The sequence below is a fragment of the Lepeophtheirus salmonis genome, chromosome 2, assembly GCF_016086655.4.
Source record: "Lepeophtheirus salmonis chromosome 2, UVic_Lsal_1.4, whole genome shotgun sequence".
NCBI classification, from domain to species: Eukaryota; Metazoa; Arthropoda; class Copepoda; order Siphonostomatoida; family Caligidae; genus Lepeophtheirus; species Lepeophtheirus salmonis.
Genome location: NC_052132.2, coordinates 24,409,183 through 24,429,945, shown reverse-complemented (window position 1 = coordinate 24,429,945; position 20,763 = coordinate 24,409,183). Strand labels below are relative to the sequence as shown.

Sequence of the window (20,763 nt, the reverse complement as noted above, 5' to 3'; positions counted from 1 at the left end):
CTAAAAAGTGGAAATGAACTTGACTGGAGTGAACTGGACTGGATTTTAGTCCTTCATCTTATATAAGACCCGACACAACATTATTCAGGGAATAAGGTTACAAACTTGAAAAAAAAACTAGATCGTTTTTTTATTTCGTTAATATCATTGTATAGAAAGAGGTGTAATCTAATTTGGATGGCAATTAAGAGTTTCGTTTGTAATTTTTTTTCAAGTGTACAATTATTTTTTTATTACCATCTTGTTCAAATTAAAAAAACTTATTTCAATATTTAGGACCTATAGGGCATTCAATTTTTGGAGGAAAAACTTTATACAGTTAGTTTCAGAACAGTTAGCAAATATATGTACAAGTTTTGAGATTTTTAGATCAATTTTTATTTTAAAAGGTATCACTTCAATAGAAGGAAGTGTTAAAATATGTATAATATTTTGTAGTCTTGGCACTAATTGGTTATTTTTAATTCTTTGACACCTACAATTTCGGTTTTTCTTTGTTTTTTTTTCTTCAAAATTTGGATGAAATGCTTCCTTATACAATGTACACATAATTATAGTCTCAAATTTCAAGTAATTTAGAAGTTTAAATACTAGTAGAATTTCAGAAAGTATTTATACAAAATAGTAGTCAACATAATTTTAAATTTTTATTGTCGTTCGATTCGGTTGTTTCTGATTAATTTTACCTCAAAAAACATGAAAATTACCCTTACAACTCGATTTTTTTTGTGTTTGAATCCTATGGAGTACTTATTTGAAAAAAATAAAATTCATTCAGATAATTCAATTTATAATTTTTGTCATAAAATATTTATATTGTACTTTATTCTATGTTTTTTTATCGAAGAATGGCATGTAATAATTGTAATATAAATAAAAAAAGGAAAAAAAAATAACCTTTTTCAAAATTTAAATTATTCCTCATTTTTGATCAAATGAGTAGAAATATATAGTTTGTCGTAAAATAAAGAAATAAAACTTTCTAATTGAAACAAATAACATAAAAAAATAATATTTTTATAGATATTTTGTAATTTTTGGTTGAAATTTTTTATTTATTTATTAAGGTAGCATAAAAAAATTTATAGAAGGTATATTTTTTGTTCTTTGTATACCACGTATGCAGTAATTTTAGATTTTAAAAGTATTTTTCATATTTTGAGGTAAATTCAATCCGGAACACATTATTTTAATGCATGGGCAAATTTTTTTTGTCTAATGTAATAAATCATAATAGGCAATTATAAAGTGTTCACAAGATTGATTAAATGATGTTTTCTAAAGAGATCCGTTATGTAGGCTTTGTACAAAAAATGAAAACAAGTTAAACTAATTTTTAAACACTCGTTTATCAGGGGTTTTCCGAGCAAGGAAATTTGTATTGTGCATGGAATTTTTTAATACTTAAACGTGCAAAATGGGATGAATTATTTTTCGAATTTACTTTTTACTATTTTACTTTGTATTTTGAGTATCATGAGGACAATAAAAATATTTAATTTATTAGAAATTATTCAAAATAATGTAAATTAGACAAGCTGATTTAATCTGAATTGGGTATTTACTTGATTTTTAATCCGGTCATTTCAATAATATAACATATAAATAATCAGAGTTTATCCAATATTTATTTAGCAATCATATTAATTGCAACCCTGTGTAATAAATAATAATCAAAAGTTGTAAGTATAGGGATCAAATCAAATACTTAAAGGACACTACAAAATTATATACTTCTCTTTTTTGAATATATAGGATATAAACGAACTCACAAGAAAAATTCTCATTATGAAGTTTCTTATTATTTATTATCATAATTTAAAAAACGCGATATGAGGGGAGTCAGTATAATTCCAACCACCGAATTATACAAATTCCACGGTGTTTGAAGCCCTGTTATGCGAGTCGCATCATATGTAAAACCCCCCTAAACCTATCTGTTTCCGGGGAATTGATAAGTTTTTTATACAATTTGAGACAGTCTTTTTCTATAATTTTATTCAAATATGTATTTTTTTCAAATTTAAAAACTGGTTTTTAAGTTTTGGAATGGTTTTATGAAAAACATAAATTAATTTTTGAAGACAATTTAAAGAAAAATCAGACAATTAAAAGTTTATTTTTTAATCCCAAATCTTGTATTTTATTTTTATTTGGCAATTTTGTAGTCAAAAAAATATTTGTTTTGAAACTTGTATTTCCCCATGTGTTACTTTTTTCAACCAGATTATTTCCAGTCTAACTTTTGAGGCTATTTTCATATAACCATGATAAATTTTGAAAACTATTATTTCTGAATATTGAATTAATTATACAAAGTTTCTTCATTCTGCTTACTTACTTAAACTCCATTCACTAATAATATATTTTGGTATAAAATCTAACTGATTAACTAAACTTCTAAATATTGCTTATCTTTAGTTCATTTTGCAAATGATTTTTATTGTTCAAATTGTTAGAATTTACTCAAACGAATCTTAATTTTTAAAACGAAGAAGTCAGTACAAAAACATTAAATAATTATTTGTATGTTTTTAAACTTTCTAATGTCAAAATTTTTTTTATTAATTAAATTAAGTTTTTTAGAATTATAGAACAATAGTTTATTGTTTTTTCTCTCCCTTTTTAATAAATGAAATTAAATTAATTTGTATCAAATAGAGGTTTAATATATCTTCATTTATATATATATTTTATTATGGGTGAACTTTTTAAAAATTAAATAAATACTATAATTGGACTTCAACAGCCATAAAATTACTAATGATTTCAAAAATTCTTACTACAGTTATTTTAAAATTCTTTAATGGTTTAAGGGAATGGAAAATTTGTAACTATTTCTAAAAAGTGTGTCCTAAAAACTTAACCACATTAATAATTTATATAAATTGAATGTAATTTAGTTTATTTTGGATTTTAATTCAACAGTATATTATTTGCCTTTATTTTAGATATATCCTATCTCAGCTCAACGACTTCATCCAGGAACAAAACAAATTGATGTTAAAGTCTATGATGGGTATGACCATGAAGTAATCATCGATAATCTATCCCGAGACATCGAATTTCTTATTCATAAAGACATTAGTGGCGATTTGAGTGAGGATTTTGTTCATGTAGATGTATCCTCAAAACTAGAGAGTTATGATAATAAACCACCCATTATGTACCATCAATTCAATATATCTCATCCTTATTCCACGTTGAATCTAGAAATCAAAGCAGGCAATATAAACGATAATAGTTCTATTATTATATTATTTGGATATAATTTTTTACCTACTGTGAAGAAATGTGATTTTCTTAAAAGCATGAGAGATGTACGAAGAAATGAAAATGGTATGTATATAAATATAAAATACTATCTCCGATAAAATGAAAATTATTTCTTTAAGAATATATGTATTTATAATCTATATATATTCAAAAAATATAAAAGAAATATGGCAAGAGGTTTTTTAAAATGATACTGAACAAAACTTTTTCTTTACATATATAAGATTTAACTAAAAAAGCTATTTGCATTTACACCTTAACACGATAATTTTAAAAGGAAGATAATACTTTTTACATTAGTGCTTTGTTTGTTAAATATGCACTCACGTGTTAAAATATTATAAAAGGAGTAGCAAAGTATCATCCTTTTTCTGTTCATTTGATGCCACTAAAATCTTTCTTTTTGTTTTTTTTGAAGGAAAGTTGCATCTTCAAAATAAATAAATAGATGGCATTATTTTCCATAAAAAGAATAATAGTAATATTACGTTAGATTTGGGTTTTATTTGATTTCAAACATTAATCTACAGATCTATAAGGATGTCAATTGGGAAGGTACTCTAAACATATCTTAGGTAAATGGCCAAGATAATAAAATGTACTTGGCATGTTAGTATGAAGATCTTATTTTAGAGAATGGAAGACTGTTGTTCAGAAAGAAAAGACAAGGCTGCAGTACTGCAGTGTCTCAACAATCATGCAAATATCCTGTTTTATAATTCCTTATCAATGGTCATGTTTTCATCTAGTAAAAATAGTTTAACTTGATTTGAATGATTTTTTGACAAGCAAAAACTCATAATCTGGATAAAGCTTGATCTTCAAAGGTATTAAATAAAAATTTATAAAAAGGTACTGAAATTAGCAAGTGGAAAGGTTCAGTGAACATGTCATGGTTCAAGGGCCATAATGAAAAAATGGTTAACAAATATGTGGACGGAATAGCTAAAATACAATGCCGCATAATTGAATAATCTATATTATAATTCCCATATGTTACAGTAAAATAAAAAAACTTCATTTATTCAATTTGGTTAAAAGAACAGTGTGGTGATTCAAGTTATCGATAAACAAAATACTTTATACTTCGTGAGGGATGGAATATATAAAGAGAGAATAACATCAATAAAAAAAGAGTGTATGTTTTTTGATTGTTCATATTCCCTGGAAGAAAAATCTCAAGAATATGGGGTTGGCAGAGTTGTAACTCATCTAAGTTGAGTAAAAAAGAGGAACTAAATTTTTTGTACGTCTACTAACAAGATATAATGTTCTTGAAAGGACGAGAAGAAGTATAAAGTATTAGTATATACAAAAATATTTATTTCAAGCAAGAAATATTAAATAACTTATGAATTATTTAATTTTTATATGCTTTTTTATCTATGAAATTATATGTCTTTACATACGACAAAACTCAGTAAAGAAATCTGATTTATTTAAAATCAAAGAATAAAAGAGATATTGAATTTTTTAATAAGCTTTTGTATTCCTGTAAAATTTTATATTTTCACTCACAACAAACAATGATTTTACATTGTTTGTCAAAAATCAAGGGTTCATTTAGACTGTTATCAAAAGTGCCCCTTTTTCTTTATTTTTTTACAATTTTTATCCTTGGATTAAAAAAATATGCAGAAATATATACTTTTTAAATTGAATCCAAACTATATTTTTTCTTTTATTTAGCTTTAAGATTATTTTTTTCAAGTCGAAAATAAACACTAAAATATGTAGATGTTGTCAAAAATATTTATAAAAACACATTGTAGGCCACACACCTATAAATGTGGTGTTATAAAGATAGTTTTCATGTTTTTCGAGATTAAAGCAACTAGAAAAACACACCATCTTATTATTATTAAAACATTTATTGCTGCATATCATAAAAAAGATACAATCAGTAGGGGCACATGTAAAAATGGTTTTAACTTGTGGTGCCCTCGCAATAGTTTTCCGGTTATATCTCCTACTGCAGCCCGCCCTGATCGTGTTCTAGGGATGGTGTATTGCTCAGCCAGCGTCCAACAACAGAAATAATTTTAATAAGAAACTGGAGAGACTTAAGACAGAATGTACTTGAAAGTTCTAAAATTGACCAAAAGCCGTGTCCGCTGAATTATAAATTTAGGACATTCATAAATCAGGTGAAGTGGTTCTTCATCTCTTAAACCACACGCATGTCATAGTGGGCTAACTTCATGATACAAATGGGGATAGTATTGGTTTAGGAGACAATGCCCAGTGGTAAACTGAACCAAGAAGCTCCGTTTTCCTTTCGAAAAATCCATGACATACTTCCACCTCCGAAGCCTAAATCTAGGGATAATCACACGGCTTTGACGGAAGAAGTCAAGGTTCGACCAAAGTATCTGCCGTTTGTATATACTATGAGCAGATACTTTCTCCCTTAGAGATTATCGAGGGATACCAACAATTTGGTTAGGAGGTCAATACAGATCTCCACCTCTGTCTAGCATATCAGCTCCTCATTTCCAGTGACATTACTGTGATCTCTTAACCAGCAGAGGGAGAGAAAGACCGCACTAGCAAATGACCTCAAAAGAGTTTTTGTATCTCGGACAAGTGAACTCTTTGTCTTTATCGATCACAATACTCCAATTGCTACTTGAGAGTCAGTCAAGAAGCAAAATCTTAATCAAAGTGGAAAACTAGTTAAAATATAGTTGCCCCGTGTTATTCATAGTTTTAATATAAATGATAAAAAAATAACTCTTCATTAAAATATATTTATTTTTATCATTTGAAAGACACAAATATACAAAATTAAGGACCATTTTAATTGCCATGCTCATTTTTGTTTGGTGTTACGATTTGCTTTTTTTATAAAGAATAAACTAAATATATTTTAGGAAGAAAGATAAGAAAATTGTATTTTTATAACTTATTGAGTTTAATTGATTTTTGGCAGTTGGATTTGAAAGAAAAGTAACAGAGAGTTAAAATAAAAACTTTTTTGTAAATCCCTTAAATTTATGTGTTCTCTTCTTTCAATTTTGTCAATAACTATAATAAATAACCAAGTAATCCATATTAATGAAATAAATATTTTTACATTTGAAAACACTAAAATATCTTGAATGGGCGTTAGGGTGGATCTTTTTTTTTTTCAATTGACACTATCATTATTAGTTAAGCTACAATTTATCTCAATGCACTTATCCTTCTTTTGGAAACGTAGTTATGGAATTTGTTTATAAATTATTTTTGATAAAAACTTTGTTTATTTAAATTTATTAAATTTCGTAATTTGGTAGTTGGTGGAATTGTCGACAGAAAAAACGTCGACAGACAGAACCTCGAACGACAAAATGTAGAATAGACAAAAGGTCGACTGTACCAAAAGTCGACCGACAGAACGTCGACTAGAAAATATTACATTTGAAAATATGAAAAACACTTTCTACGACATTTGACTCAAGAAATTTTTCGTCCAAGATATTTACCCAACCACACCTTTATAAACTAACAATAAGGAACCCCAACAAACATTAATTTATACCTCAAAATTTAGTACTATTTTAGGTATCGCCGTGTCTCAAAATGGGATGAAACCCACCCCCACTACTCACTTTTACCCATCATTTGCACCCCGAAGGATCCCTCGAAATGTGAGATTGTTTGAGATTTTCATCTGGTTTTCGGAACAGTCGGTACTCGAAAGCACCCCCAACTTCCTGGATTTAAATTGAGGTGTTGGGAGTTACCTCCTTTGGAGGTAAGTTATATGACGGTGGTGGGTTTCATCCCTTTTTGGAACCCGGCGATACATGAAAACATCCCAACTTTGTGGATATAAAAGAGGGGTGTTGAGGGGCTAAAACTTTTGTTCATGTAGGTTAAAGGAATGTCTGGGCAATAAAAAATAGCATAAAATATATGGAGGCATCCATTTTTGGACCATTTAACATCCTAGTCTTTACCTCAGAATTCGAGTTTCTAGACAGATTAAAAACCACTGCTGGAACCTCAACAAGTGTAAAGGACCCCTCCGAAAACACACAAACAAACCATGGGCCCACAGGTTATCGTGAACTGCAGTACAAAACTACAAAACAGCGCCAACATAAGGTGCGTAAATAAAGTGTTGTAAGGGGCTCTTAATGTTTGCTTAAATAGTGGAGGTAGGTTTAATCCCATTTTGGGGCCAGGGAGTACCCGAAAACAGGCCTAACATTTGGGGGGTAAATAGAGGTTTTGAGGAGCTCTAAGTGGTTGCTTAAATTGTGGCAGTAGGTTCATCCCATTTTGGGAAACAGAGGTACCCCAAAACCGCCCCCAACATTCAGGCTGTATAAGGGGGTTGGGAGGGCCTCTTATTGGTAGTTTAGACAGGAGTGGTGGGGTATGTTTCAAGTGGGAAAGGTATGAATGGGATGTATTGCAAGAATATTAGGAAAAAACCCCTCAACTTATATTCTACGGTCGACGTTTTGTCTATACGACATTTAGTCTATTCGATTGTTGACGGTCATCGTTTTGTCCAGCACCGTAGTATAAAGGTGATATCAAAACAAACACAATATTTCTAAAAAGGTGTAAAATTTTACAACTTTTGGGCCGTTAAGCTACCTCTAAATATTATTTAAAATAATTTAAAGTTAGCTAATGATATCTATAGTCAAAAAGGAACATTTTGAGACTCTAAGAACCAGATATTTAGAAAATTTAAAAAATAAGTAGAGTCTCAGTAGAGTTTAATATACTTTCCACTAAAAGTTTACAATAATATGACCAAGGTTAATAGAAATACAAGGTTATACCTTAACGCATGTACAACTGCTATTTCACTTCCATAATGCTTTTAATATTGACGTCATAGTAAATGAGAGGTTGCATGTTTTGTCAAAATCTGTTTTTCTTGCCCAGCAGTAAGTACGATACATTAAATTGAAAATACAAGCAATGGTGACGTCATAGACTATGAGTGGTTACGTATTTTGTTAAAAACTGCCTGTCTTGCTCAGCAGTCTGTACAATACATCAGATTGAAAATTCTAGCAAGCCTGATTACATGATGGTCTAACCTTGTATTTCTATTAACCTTGAATATGAGTAACGTATCTCAACTTTCAAATGTTATAATTGTTTATGCGTTGTCAGATTTTGTGTGATTTAATTTTAGGCAGTTTTACTCTTAACATATATAATCTTCTTGTACAGTTTCAACAAAGTCGCTTAGTAATTATTTTCTATAATCCTGCTTACTAACAAGCCGAGAGAAAAATATAACCTTAATAAAAACTAAATATACAATTTAAGCTAATTGTCACTTTCCTATAATTTCATGAATATTGCAATATTGCACTACAGGTAAATATAAGTATTGGGTACGTCAAGTGTTTTCAATTTTTTGTAATTGACAGAATGATCATCACCGATTTTGATGATTTTTGGTGAGCTGGCTTTTCGAAATGAAATAAGAGAGTACGTAAAATATTAGGATTCTATGACTCAGGCCTGCTCAAATTTGGGCCTATTGTGTTGGACCATTCTTATTCAGAAGCCCATAATTCCGCTGTTATTGGTTCGATAAAAAAAACGTCAAAACCAGCAAAAGAACATAAACTTGAAAGTATATTCAATCATAATCTTATTTTTATAAAAAATAAAAATTTTGGGCCTCTGGTAAAGCCTTCAAAATGACGCCCTTGCAAAGCAGCAAAATCCATTTTGTTTTATTTTTTGTAGAACATGACACAGTATATCTTTCCAAGTATATCAAAAATTTAGAAAGGGATTTTAATGGGATCATCCTAATGAATGCATAAATTAGAGTATGTAGAGCCATTTTTATTTTAGTATTATTTTTCTATATTTGAACTCCTTTTTTTATATAATATACATATTTTCTGTAGATTAACAAAATTAATTAGGATTCTTATTTAAGTATAATTTAATTGAAAATTTAGATATTTATAAAATAATACAAGGATAGAGTCAATAATTTTCATTTTAAACTTAAATTATATAACAGATTCGACTTTTGACTATATTGTTTCACATTGTTGCAAACTCTTAGTGATCAGTCTAATTTGGGAATAAATGAATGAATTTTTTGTGTACAATAAATGGTTTTTGCAAAACCAAACATTGTTTTTAAATAGCCTTTTCTTTTTGATAATCTTCTTCGGTATCAAAATATACCGAAGAATTTTTCATATTGTCCCGTACATATTCGAAGAAATCAATCAGCTTTATAATTGGATTTTATAAGGACGTCGTAGGTTATTTTTTTGAAGCTTCTATTTTATAGTGCAACCTACACCATCTGGAGGTCCGTTGCTGTTACTTATGGCAAAAAAATGCCACTCAGCAGACAATTAAATGCCCATTTGGTGAAACATGAAGTTCACCATGGCTTTACAATTTTCATATTTGCCCACGCACCTATCTGAAAAGTAGTATATTTTTTTTATAAACTTACACCTACAAGATCGTGAGGGCTGCTCAGATATAATAATGCAAGAGTGGCGGGATATCCTACCTTTATTTTTATAATTGTAAACCGAAAGGTTTATTTTAACCCGTGCTTTATCCAATGAAATGCCTCAGCCGCATCCTGGACAGTACATAAAACTGTAATTTCTGAAAATCACCAATTACCACAACTTCTTCCTCCGTAATTTCTACTTTCTTTTTTGTTAAGAAATTGCTTTGGGCCTTTGCAATAAAGTTGTGTTTGGCTAACTTGACTGCTTTTTCAAAGAAACACTCAAAAAAATCTTGATTTGGTACTACTGTAAAAATTAATTTGTTCTAGCAAAATTAAAACAAAATCGGTTTTACAACTTGGAAAGAGGTCCATTTTGAAGGCCATGCCTGAGCCCAAACTTTAATTTTTAATTAGAATAAGCGAAAGTTGTTTTTTTTGTGTATATTTTGACGTATATTTTTAATCGAGTCTCTACGAGTGGAAATACGGCTTTCTGAACAACACTGGTCCAACGCATTAGGCCGCAATCGGAGTATCCCTAGAATGGCCCAGGTGAGTCACAGAATCCTAATATTTTACCTACTCATTTATTTTATAAAGGAAGCCAGCTCACCAAAAATAATCAAAATCAGTTATAGTCATGCTGTAAGAGTGTGTACTCTTGACTTTGCATTACCAATATGTTTCAATAAAATGTAAAAAAATAAAAATTTATACAATTAGTTTGTTTAGACAAAGTAAAGGTATTAGCTTCATCCTAACTTATATTTATATAAATACATTAATGCACTTGATACTGGGTTAAAAATATAAGAAGTTTCTATTAGAACTAATTTGATTTATCGTTTCATTTGTAGTAGCATATAATCCCCTTGAACCAGTTGTACTTTTCAAAAAAGTAAGAGACAAATATCGTATAAATATTCTAAGGCACCTACGAATGAAATAGAATAAATATATTTTTAGTTGTCATTTAGATATATTTCTTTTAGAAATGGAAGAAATTTTAATCAATAAGATATTAGTAAGAATTTTTCTCTTGAAAACATATATCGTGTTATATAGTTCAATTATGTAATTTGTACATTCACATCTTAAAAACTATGTTTTATAATATAAGATTTGATAGTAAATTATGTATAATACTTTATAGATGATATTATATAACATAATAATTATTCAGAGCTATTTTTTTGTTTAACCCTTTGCATCCTCGGAGCACTGTTATATTTTGATTTTTCCGTCATTTAATTATTTTTTATGATATTTAGAATATTTTTAAATTTTTGAAAAGTTATAGTATATTTTTAAAATTTATAAAAACATTTTTTCATAGGTTTTATATGAGTCTTCAAACAATGTCATTTTTGAAATTCGATTAATTAAAATTCTACCTGTCATAAGCTATTTTTTTTTTTTGTTAAAATAATTAATTTATATTCTTCAATACAAACAATGTAAATAATGAATACACATCAAAATAAAAGTAGATCATATAAATAAAAAGCAACAGGACAATTACGTTTAAAAAAACATAAATGAACATTATAGTTCATATTTAATGTCCTGAAGTAAAATAACCTGATATAATATTCAACAAAAAATTCCAAACATCAGATAAGGTTAATAAAAAACGACGATGTCTTCTTATTATTGACTTTTTGAGATTAAAATATTGCATGGACCTCAAAGATAACAAATTTGATGATATCTCCGGCCCATGCCCATGACGAAGATTATGACAGAGGGATTTTGATAGAAAGTGCTGAATATCGAGCAGCTGCTCTGATTATTATAGCTCTTAATTCTTCCACATGTAATGGAGAGTCAATAGTTTATTTTTTAGCAATGAGTGATTTAATATTTACTAAAGCAAACTCCACGGCTTTGTGAAAAAGAGAAGTATTTTTATTTTTCTTATAAGCTCCAATTAATATATTTGCCTTTATTAAGTTAGAAGAAATATATTCTGTCACACAAACGTTGAATTGGATAATATAATTGACTACTCTCAAAACTGGGCAATCAGCAAAAGCGTGTAGGGTAGAGTTGAACATAAACCGTAGTCTTAGCACAGATAATAAAATTTGGAATTTTCAGTAGATATTTGAAATTGTATCGTAAATTTGGACCCGTCTGAAATTCCAGAAATTGATTGGAGAATTCTTCGTCCCATGAAGGAGGAAGATGGAGTAGTACGATATATTTATCAGACACAGACTTCACTTCCACCGATGAGTTTTTTTGGCAAAAGCTCATTTTTAAAAACCATGGTTTTGAAGGAGTAAAGTATTTAATAAACCAGAATCTTCCACACCAAAAGATAGATTTCTGGCTTAAGTCATGATAACTTAAAAGGGTATGATGGAGAGCAGTCTTCTCTAATAAAAACAGATTCCCAAACATATAAACAAAAAGCATTTTAGTCCTATTTTCGTGAATTATATCAATTGTTGAATGATAAGTAAGCCTTCCTTTCCGTAATATTATCTGAATAGACGCTAGAAGTGGCCAAAAAACTTCCAAATCCCGATTAGTTAGGGTGTTCTCATTTGGATCCATTCATAATATTTAGTGGACGTGGAATTCACCCTCCAGTCTCTCAACGAGTATATACCTAATTCCTCCACAACGCTTTTGTAACATATACTAGATAAAAGGCAGAACCCACCACCTAATTTATACTATGGCCGCTTTAAAGCTGTAATATAATGTTTATGGAAGAGCCCCTTAAACCATGCATCTTCTTGCATCATTGCAGATTCTGCTGGAAAAGGAATGGAGGTAGTTCTGTATAATACAAGAGGAACAATTCTCAAATAGTACAAATCAATGCTGTTTTGTAGAAATAAATAACAGAATTTTTGGATCTGTTTGTTGACCATCATATTTAGTTGTACCCAATTACCCCTTGATACCCCATTGGTTGTCCATTCGATACCTAAAATGTTGAACTTCGGTACAACTCTACAAGCTTCGATTATTGTAGAACTATTCGGCTTCCAAGGGGAAGGATGGCGGTTTTCGTTAGATTCATTTCTAATCTAGAGTTGACCTTAAATTTGTTAAAAAAGTCAAAAGAACTTTAATCCTATACTGAAGTTGAATTTCCGAATTAGCTTCAATCATTAACGTTACATCATCAGCATATAGGTCAATTAGATGTTGAGTCCCACAAAAGGAGACAACAAATCCCAAATACTTTTTCGAAATGGTTCTTGTTAGTTCATCGACGGCAGATATAAATAGCAAGGGGCGACTGGACAACCTTGTCTACAGCTCTTTCTTATTAACATGGGTTCATTCATTTTACCATCCAACGAAATTATAGAACAGCCGTTAGTGAGTAAAGCTCTAATAGGATAAAAAAACGTTTGCGGAGTAACCTTTTAACAAATCTCATAATGTGGCAGTGACGTACAGAGTCAAATATTTTGCAAAACTCAATTGCAATCAATGTACCAAGCTTGCCACTCCTATTTAGAGACTCAGTTGCTGTAGTTATATTTAATGAAATATCCGTAATATTTATATTTCTCTCAGGAAACCTTTTTGTTCATCTTTAATTTTTTGGTTTAAAATGGGTTCAATTTGCTTAGCTAAAACAGCAGACAATATTCTGTAAGCTTCATTTAAAACTGTGATGGGCCTCCAGTGATTGAAATCAGTGCCATCATCCTTTTTAGGTATAAGAGCTATCCTTCCTTTGGTAAGAGAAAGGGGCATTTTTCCAGACTTCTCCATGGATTTTCCTACTTTTAAAAGGTATGGCGCAATTTCTTCAGGCGAGAGAGAGAAATTCGCCCACAAGGGCCATCTGGACCCGATGCTTCGGAAACCTTGAAATCATTCTTTATATAATTTACGATGTTAGCCTTGGTAAATACTTCAACCTTTGAGGGTCTCCTTTTCTTCGGGAAATTGAGTCTCTCTCCTCCTAAAATCTCCGAGAACCTTTTAGGAAAATATTGCAATACTTCAAAAGGCTCATCGATTGTCCCATTGTTAACAACAATTTTTTGTATTGTAGCCACTACGAGATGAATAACCCCAAGAATGTCTCTGACTAATAAACTCCATCACAAAATAACAAATTTCCTTCTAAAATCTCTAAAGATCTAGAGACCTATATGGGACTCTCTACAATTTTGTCGTTGAATATAACGGGAGGTGGATATAGACGAGTTAGACATGGTATTATGAAACATCTAAATTTTTTGAAATTTTTATTTTTGGGATTCTTCATCTCGTTTGACGTTTGGCAGTTGGAGTGGAATTCATTTCTGTTACGTTTGGTAAGTGATTGGGACTTAGTACGACGGAGTTCGACAACTTTGTAGCTCAGAAAAGGTGTATTAGGCTTATCATTACATAGAGTCTTTGATGTTGAATTTGGTTCAAGGAGTAACTTTTTGCCCTGTAGTATCTGAGATACTTTCATTAGTATCACTAGATGGCTGCGTAGCCGGTGTGGATGAAACTGGAATGATATCGGAATAAACAGTTGATGCTTGATTTGAATCTATTAGCTCAGGCTTGTTCGGTTCTTGAGCTTTACAATCTTCCCTACGTCTCACGCATGTTTTTCCCCTTTGAACTAGCTTCTCTTCTTGAGAGAAAAATAATCTTTCTACCCCATTTTCTCTTAAGCCTAGAGATCATCCAAGACTTATAGTGACTAACCGATTTAGTTATTTCACCACCAAAAGACATAACATGACCAAACATAAAACAGTTAAGCTATTTACGTATGGATAGTTTCGTTTTTCTATTGTTTATTTAATATTTGTTGAAAATTTTGCAATGATTTGATGAAAAATGCAAAAGTTAAGGGTTTTTTAAATTGTTGGACACTGTTTCCCCTCTGGGGTTGAAAGGTGTTGTATATTGACAAATGTAATACGTATAAATAAACATGTTGAATGTACCTACATTGAAATTCCATTCAAGATCATCTTATGTATTAGTATTTCACGTAACCTTATTATATACAGCAGCAGATGGTTTAAGAAGGAAATACCTAGCACCGTGACACCATAGGTACCAAAGACTCCCGGGTGAAGAAATCGATCCCACCACATACCTTGAGATACCTAAGAGTATGCCAGACGATGTGAAAACCACCACGTTAGCCACCGTGAGGAAATCCCAAAGTGTTTTGGAAGTTATTGAAGATGTGGGTAAATATCTAAAAGCAAAAAAAACAAATTGCAACAGCTAGATACAAATTGAAGCTACGTAGGCAAGCAAATTTTGAAATAATTGACGAAATATATGGCGAGTTAAAAACGTTAGCAGAGAAGGCATATCTACAAGGTGAAATCAGAGGATTGGTTGACTACTCTGATCACTTGCAGAGTCAAGGATGAAGATGTTCGAATAAAGCTTTTAGAAAAAACTTTGTAGCTCAATTTTAAAGACACTATTAACTTATGTAGGACCATTGAAACAGCTAAGAGCAATCAAGACAGCTTAAACGATCCAGTTTTGAAGGGTGTAAATCAACTTTCGAGAGCTGACAATAACAGTAGAGGCCATAGAAGAAGGAGGAATTAAATTTTTTGCAGATAATGGACCAGGGGAAAAGATAACCCCTGTGAAAAGTGTGGTTTCAAGGATCCCACCAATTTGGAATACCGTACCCTGCAAAGGAGAACAAATGCCAGAACTGTAATAAAAAAAAACATTATACTAGAGTTTGTAGATATAAAAATGTAAGTTCACACTTAAGAGTCAATTTTCTTCGTAAATGTGAGCTGAATAAATTCCCAAATGACATATTGGACGCTAAAGGGGAGATTGCCGATAACAAAACTTCAGTATGTGATAGTGGTGCAATTTTGGCTTCTATTACTTGCCTACAAGTTTATAAAGAATTAGACTTATTTTTAAACAATAGAGAAATTATGCGTTTTCAAATATTCTCCAAGGGTTTTAATCGGATAGCCATCTTACCCTTAATAACATGATGGACAAGTTAAAGTCCAAAGTTTTAATATTAAACTATTATAAATATTCTTTCTGATTATCTATTTGATATATTTTTATCTCATGTACATTGTTTTTTTTATCATTTTATTTTACATATGTGATGCAATAACATAAAAGTAAGCTGGGATACTTTTTCTTAATATTAGGAAAGTATGGTAAACGTATCTGGTGATATAAGTACTATAATTTATATTTATTCAAAAAAGTGGCAAAGTCCTTCGGAGCCGCGCTTTTTAAGGTTAACTGAACCTTATAAAAATCGGTTATTTGGTAACACTGATAATAAAAGATACTGAGATGTCATGAAAAAATGTCGTATTCCCGTCTTTTGAAAATAAAAAAAATACGTTTACTGCAAAATTAAACGACATTAAACCTATGTAAGAAAGGGAAATACGCATGGGCATTAAATACGTGCATATATTAACTAATCATGCAATTCATCCATATCCTTTAAAAAAAAGTTAACTTATCATTAAAAAATTTATGAATAAACATTAGAGGCTTTAAATGATTATGGTAAAAATAACGGAGAATTGCTAATTTACATCAAAACATTTTCATATAAAATTAAGGCAGTAAAAACCAATTTCTAACGATCAAAGAATACAAATATAGTATCTAATTTGATTGGGAGAATAGTTATTGAAAAGGAAAACAATATCTGGTAACCGTAACTGTTCATCCAATAAAACATTTCAAACTGCAATTCACAAAGCTACAGGGTTGGCGTAAGACTTGTCTCCTAAATATAAAAAACGTTAAGTTTATATTACTCAGAAAAATAGATTACTACCCCCATTGAAAGGAGATTCGGATGGTATCATCACCTTGATAGTGCTAATTACTTTTTGAGTGGCAGACATTTTTTAGAGAGTGAAAAAAAAAAAAAAAATTGAATAAGTTTCTTATCGAAAATGAGCATTAGGTCCTTAAGTTAATTAAAATAAATTTTCCCATTCAACTCTTTTTTACAACTAGTTGAAGATGATTCCTAAACATTTTTGTGAATGATTTCTCATATAGATATCACAGACTTAGGCGGAATCACCAAAATATAAAATGTAATTTATTACATCAGCGGATTTATAGTCTTTAGAATGATGAAGTTTTTACAACAGAAATGTTGTGTTGAATTGGTTTGTTCATCAGATCTTATTTATGTCGATGAAACTGGGACAAATTATATCTTAAATTCATTTTTGGATACCATGAATAGAGGTCGACTCAAAAGACCAACAGATGTCATGTACTTGACTACAATTCATCTTTATCAGATATTACAGAAATTTTTCCAAGTACATACTATAAGAAACACATTATTTAAATTTAAGAATTCAAGACATGTATTTGCTGTTACTGTTAATACTTTAATTAAAAAAGAAGAACATTTGTCTTGAATAATGACAGTAAAATGTAAAATAGTCACAAATTTAATACCTTTTTACATTATCTTGTATATGTACAATTTGTTTTTCTTACGAAATTAACAACAAAAATCATTCTGCAAGAAAAAGAAAGAATTTATCAAATAAAAGTTAGTCTGCTAAATGAATCAATAATTTCCTATTAATTAATAAATAAATATGCCAAGTAAAATTCTAAAAAATCTATTTTATATAATAATTATTATATTCAACTATAGAATGTTAAGAATTAAGTTTTTCTTACCAGTTGAGTCCAAATGATTCTCGTTGAAAGTATTATCCTATTTATTTCAAATTTTTCTGCCAAAATTTTATAAACTAACAATAAATTATTCTTACACAAAAAAAAAACTTATTACACATACTAAAGAAGTATAAAAAACTTCTTGCATATTAGGGCGAGTAAAATATAATGCTGACTCCAAAACTAAAGTACTACCTGGTATAAGTATTCACGTTGTGAAAATAACGAAAAGAAGAAAGGAATTAGCCAGTTAAGAACATGACTCATCAACTGAAATTCATGATATCAAAATTCGATTTAAAATTCAAATACAGCACAATCAAATTGACTGAATTTGTAAATAGTATGTTCATATAAAAATTGAAACTAATATAATTCATTTTAATAACATGTTGGACAGTTTTTCAATGGTTTATTATTGTATTTGGCTGTTTCAAACATTCCTCTTTGGTTTTTCATTGAAGTAAAAAAATTATATTGCGTTTTTCTCTGTTTCATTTAAAAAATTCCGACCTTCTTTTATGTTATCGCCAAACATATATATGTCTCAACTTTTTAGAATTTTCATATATATTTGTAAATATTTGTACTAGAACAGAATATACAAAGGGAGGCAGAGAGCAAATAAGTATGGGGAACATGGTCCACAAGGGATCACTGTTTAGGGAACTAAAAAATAATTTTAAGACCAATATAAGTCCTTGTCCTGAAGAGGACAAAAATTTCAAAACAACCCTCCCCCTAACGGGTGAGGGGTGACCTGTACCCAACAGAACTGAGACCGTGTTTCTGCAAGTTTTAAGTCACTGTTTTCTTATTTACTCGACTTAGACTTACAATCAAGCAAACCAGGGAACTCATCAGCCACTCCCAAAATTGTGAGTGTGAACGGCTCGAGATTGGAAGTTTTAAGAGGTGTTGAGTGGATATTTAGACACGGAAATCTTCAGCACAATGAGATTGTGTATTTTGTCAAAGTTATTGACCAAGATGAAATGTTTATCTATCGGCTGCATACATAGGATTGGGAATTTTGTACCCAGATTTCCTTCGACCACTGAAACAAGTATAGAAACAGTCGTTACCAATGTTAAATGCACCAAGATTCCAACATATCCCAAGAAATAAAAAGAAATTACCTCAAGTAATTGATAGATGAGTTTTCAGATGTATTTGCCTGTGGAGAAGAGTTGAGGACAATGAAGTTTCCCCTGATGAGAATAGAACTGTTGGAAGGAGCAAAGCCGTTTGCATTTCATGGATTGAAGCAAATCTCTTTTTGCTACAGGGACCAAGTCAAGAGGACATTGGTTGATGTGGTGATGAAGGACATGACAGAGAAGATTGAGGATGACATAACAGATGGGTGTCATCCGATTGTCGTTGTACCAAAGCTAGCGGAAAGATACGTTTAAAAATTCATTTAAGTAAATTGAACTCTCAAGTAAGAAGATTAGTTCACCCCATGAAAAAACCAAAAGAGCCAGTCTCTGTAATTAAGCCAAAATCCGAATATTTTACTAAATTTGATGCAGTGAATGATATAGAAGATATTTTTCCAAACGAGCACCCATGGGTTTCATATCTACTGGTGATGCATTCAATTGTAGGTGCAATTAAGCCTTAGAAGAAATCGGCAACGCTCATAAAATTGTCGAAGATGTCCTGGCTGGTGATGAAAGTTTTTAAGAACACCTGGAGAGTATATTTGTGTGTGGAGATATCAATTTCGTCGGTTATAAAATTTGTAAGGATGATATCACGTGTGCTGGAAAGAAGTTAAAAGGGATCCGTGAACTCCCTGAACCTACAAATAAAACAGAGTTGGGATCATTTAATGCTTTAGCAAATCAGCTTGCTGGCGTTTCATCGAATTTTAGTATAGTAGCAGTGCCTTTAAGTCATCTGATGAAATCAAAAAATGAATTTGTTTCGGAAAATGTACATACTTAAGCCATGAATGAAGGCAAGGAGATGTTGATGAATCCCCCTGCTCTTGCAATTTTTGATCCAAAGCAGGAGAAGCGGATCAAAACATATACCTCAAGAACTAAACGACTTGGATTCGATTTGCTACAAAAACATGGAGAGAGATCGAAATTAGCTGATTGCAATTCGAGATTTGTGAACGACACAGAGTCATGATACGCAATTGTAGAGCCCAAGTCTCTTGCAATCAAATGTGTAATAAAAAAGTGTCATATTTACCTTATGGGATTACCAAAGTTTGAAGTCGTTACCGATCACTATTCACTCCCTCCGATATTTAATAATTATTTGCTCAATTCGATTGAAAACACGAAGGTCCAAAAGATAAGGATAGATCTTTAACATTATCAACTTTATGTTGGCTGGAAGAAAGGCAAGGATCATTTGATTGCTGATGCTCTCTCTAAAGCACCTGTCGGGGCCCCGGAGAAAGAAAAGGAGACTTAGGACGGAAAGAAGGATTTAATTCGATAAGCTATCGCCAGAGTCGTTATGATGAAGGAAAATATTAGGAATATTGGATTCATGGACCCTATCATTGAAGAAATGAGACAAATAGCCTTCCTTAATGAAAATTATCAATGTCTAGTAAAATGTATGGAGATTGGCATGATTCATAAGTGTAGATTCTCAAATCTTTTTGTACAATTGTTCAAGGCCGTTTGGAATGAGTTGACTGTTAATGATGGACTAGTCTTGAAAGGAACGAGAATCATTGTTCCAAAGAGATTTTTTGACAAAACTCAACTCCGTTCATCAAGGAATTACGAAGACGAGGAGACGTGCAAGAGAATCCATTTACTGGCGTGGAATGAATAATGAAATATAAATGATAATAAAATAATGTGAGCCCTGCCAAAGTCAAAAAGCAAGCCAGAGTAATTGAGTCATGAAAACCAAGGTAGTGGATAATATAAGTGTGTCGGTTAGTGTCTGCATTCTGATTGGCTGAACTGAGTGACCTCACATATGTTGTATTCACTCAAAAATTAAAACAATACTATTAATATAACAACGCGAATTGAGAATTTATCAAGGTGGTGGATAATAAAACTCTCTTCAATGTAATGTTCTTTTCAAGGGATCTCGATTCTTAAGGCGAGATCCAATGGACAAGTGTTTCACTCCGCGGATCTCATCTCCTTTAATGGAAAGATCCGTTCATTGTGCAGGTACTTCTTCATATCAAGGTGACTTGTAATTAGTGACTTCTGATCCCGTTAATAATTGTCCCTTTACATACACTCCATCAGATCTTTCACGGAATCATCGTATACTTCTACATATAAGAACTAAGGAGTTCCATAAAACGACATAATAATTGGCTGAGATACCCAGTTAGAAGCAGGGGAGTTCTAATCCTCCACTCACAGCTCCTT

At 30.9% G+C, this 20,763-nt stretch overlaps 1 protein-coding gene across 1 annotated transcript in view; it reads left to right on the top strand.

Moving 5' to 3' along the window:
• The window catches only part of LOC121132192 (location of vulva defective 1), a 51,568-nt gene that overhangs the window by 10,826 nt on the left and 19,979 nt on the right, over positions 1–20,763 (top strand). Inside the window, exon 6 of the mRNA XM_040727585.2 lies at positions 2,952–3,339. Within this exon, the coding sequence (XP_040583519.2) occupies positions 2,952–3,339 (388 nt within the window). The remainder of the gene's footprint in view (positions 1–2,951; positions 3,340–20,763) is intronic.